At 45.6% G+C, this 3,114-nt stretch overlaps 1 protein-coding gene across 1 annotated transcript in view; it reads right to left on the bottom strand.

The window, feature by feature from the left end:
- Positions 1-332: 332 nt before the first annotated feature.
- Positions 333-3,114, bottom strand: part of LOC103261674 (protein prune homolog 2) — a 155,845-nt gene continuing 153,063 nt past the window's right edge. The window contains exon 9 of the mRNA XM_021712981.1: positions 333-408. Coding sequence (XP_021568656.1) covers positions 333-408 — 76 coding nt within the window. The remainder of the gene's footprint in view (positions 409-3,114) is intronic.

Raw genomic sequence — 3,114 nt, 5'->3', positions numbered from 1 at the left:
CTGGGACTTGTGACTGGTGTCTGAATGGAGGGATAAGCAGGGGGCAATCTTGTGGGATCCGACTACAGGTAGATAGTGTCAGAATTGAATTAGAGGATATCTAGCTGGTGTCTGCTGCTTGGTGTGTGGGGGCTTTTCCCCACATATTTAGTCACAGAAGTCTTCTTCTGTGTTGACAACTGCTATGGTGGTGTGAGAACAGAGGGGAAAAAACACAGTTTACAAGGGGGCTTCTTCCCCTCTCCCTCAGTCCCCACGCTCCATCCCCCATGGCTGCAAGTACTTCCAAAAGACTAGACAAGCATTGTCAATTTCCCCAGTCCTCTTGGAGATTATTTCCTCTTATCTCCTTGCACGACTGTTTCCCCGATCACCACCGACTCACCAAACCCAACACACCAAAAGGATCTAACAAATATAATAACAAAAATATAGTAACAGAGTCAGTGCCGAGCTTGATCTTCCAGGTTTAGTACAGGATAAAGCCGAAAAACAGTGACTAGGAGAGGGAGAGCTGGCATTGACGGAATGCCAACTTAGCTCTGAGAAAGGGCAAATGTTTGGAGCTGGGATACAGGGGCATGACTCAAACGGCCTGTTTCTCTTCTGAGCTCCTACCACCCAGCACTGAGGCTAAGAGTCTATGGATTATGTGTTTCATCTGTTTCTCATGTTCAACATTCACGTGAGTAGAAGACCCAGAGTACTAACTCCCCAAACATAAGTCATAGACAGAAAAACCCTGACTTCAGAGGTCACACGAAAAAACAAGAAGTTCTAACAGCGTCACTCACGGGTGGAAAGTTAAGTTCTTTTTCATAGTATTATCAGAGAGAAAAAAAGATGAAAAACTACTAATTTAAAAAGAAAAAGATGCTTATAAATCACTATAAAAGCAGACTGTGTGGAATACAAAATACATTGCGTTTGAAGGTCGTGTTTACTTTAGTTCGTACAGAATACCTCACTTCACAGAGCTAGGAAACAAGATAGAGCTCCCCAGATATGAGGGCCAGGTTACTTCTAAACACTCTGTTTCCAAACTACAGGTGACAGTAACTCCCTCTCTCTTCTCCTCCCATCCCCCTCAGCCCCCACGCTCCATCCCCCATGGCTGCAAGTATTTCCAAAAGACTAAACAAGCATCAATTTCCCGGTCCTCTTGGAGATTATTTCCTCTTATCTCCTTGCACAGCTATTTCCTAGCCCACATCTATGGAAAGCCAATATTATTTGTGTATTGATTGTCACCTTTTTTTTTTTTTTTTTTTTGATTTGGAGTCTCACTCTGTCGCCCAGACTGGAGTGCAGTGGCCGCTCCCGGCCACCGCGGCCTCGGCCTGCTGGGCTCCGGCGATCCTTCCGCCTCAGCCTTCCGAGTAGCTGGAACTACAGGCGCGCACTACCACGCCCGGCTAATTTTTTATTTATTGTAGAGATGAGGTCTTGCCAAGTTGCCCAGGCGGGTCTCAAACCCGCAGGCTCAGGCAATCCACTCACCTCAGCCTCCCAAAGGCGTGGGATTACAGGCTAAGCCACCGAACCTGGCTTGATTGTCACCTTTTTATGTAATTCAGATGGTGAGTTTAGAAACTTTAACCACTTAATACTTACTTAGCACGTAGACCAGGTTTCTGAATGTAACCTGATTAATGTTATGGGGCAGCTTGGCAAAGCTATGGTGCCCAGTTATCTGGTCAAACACCAGTTTAGATATTGCTGTCAAGGTATTTTTTAGATGTGATTAACATTGAAGTCAGCAGACTTTGAGTAACAAAAATTATCTTCCATAATATGAGTGGGCCTTGTCCAATCAGTTGAAGGTCTTAATAGCAAAGGCTGAAGTTTTTGGAAGAAATTCTCCTCAAGAAACCTGCCTGAGTTTCCAGGCTGCCCTCACTCAAGATTGCAATTCTGACTTTTGCCTGAGTTTCCAGGCTGTGGGACTGCCCTACAGATTTCAGACTTTCCAGCTTTCCTAATCGCAGGAGCCAATTCCTTAAAATGATATCACTGGACTGGGCGCAGTGGCTGACGCCTGTAATCCCAGCACTTTGGGAGGCCACCACTGGAGGATTGCTTGAGCCCAGGAGTTTGAGACTAACCTGGGCAACATAGTGAGATCTTGTCTCTACAAAAATTAAAAAAAAAAAAACAAGCCGGGCTCGGTGGCTCAGACTGTAATCCCGCGCCTTTGGGAGGCTGAGGTGAGTGGATTGCCTGAGACTGCGGGTTCGATACCCGCCTGGGCAGCGAGACCTCATCTCTACAATAAATCAAAAATGAGCCGAGCGTGGTAGCGCATACCTGTAATTCCGGCTACTCAGAAGGCTGAGGCGGAAGGATCGCGGAGCCCAGCAGGTCGAGGCTGCGGTGGCCGGGAGCGGCCATTGCACTCCAGTCTGAGCGACAGAGTGAGACCCCAACTCAAAAAAAAAACCAACAAAAAACTGGGTGTGTCAATGAATGCCTGTCATCCCAGCTACATGGGAGGCTGAGGCAGAAAAGGGCTGTTCTAAGCCCAGGAGGTTGAGGCCGTGGTGAGCAGAGATCATGCCACTGTACTCTAGCCTGGGCTACAGAGGGAGATCTCAATTAAAAAAAAAAAATTATCTCAATGACTAGCTAACTAGCTAGATATAGAGATGTAAATATCTCTTATTTGTTCTGTTTTTCTGAAAAACCCTGACAAATACATAACTAAATTACCTCTTTCTTCACACATCATTCTTCCAACCATGCCCTCTTTTAAATAAACATCTAAATATTTCTTCATTTTTAAAAAGGTTTGTGTGCTGCAGGTTACACTTCAGATACTCTCTGTGACCATGTGGGAAAGATCAGACATGTCCATCACTGTCTCGGGCAACTGGCATTTGATTCTCTTTGGCACCTGTCTCTAGCTGGAGAATGACCAAGGCATCGATAAAAGCTTCTGGAAAGACTGATCCTAGGGAATGTGAATGGAGCACGGACCATCTGCAGGGAGAGAGATTATCTCCCAGTCCTAGTAAATAAGTTTTGCTGATATGAGTCAGTAGGTGTGACACAAGGAGAAAAAGCATCTTTCTTTTTTTTTTTTTTTGAGTTGGAGTCTCACTCCATGGCCCAGAC

This window comes from Carlito syrichta, unplaced genomic scaffold (assembly GCF_000164805.1).
Source record: "Carlito syrichta isolate Samal-C Ts95f unplaced genomic scaffold, Tarsius_syrichta-2.0.1 Scaffold303981, whole genome shotgun sequence".
In the NCBI taxonomy this organism is placed as follows: domain Eukaryota; kingdom Metazoa; phylum Chordata; class Mammalia; order Primates; family Tarsiidae; genus Carlito; species Carlito syrichta.
The sequence above is the reverse complement of the archived record's forward strand: the minus strand, read 5'-3'. Positions and strand labels throughout refer to the sequence as shown.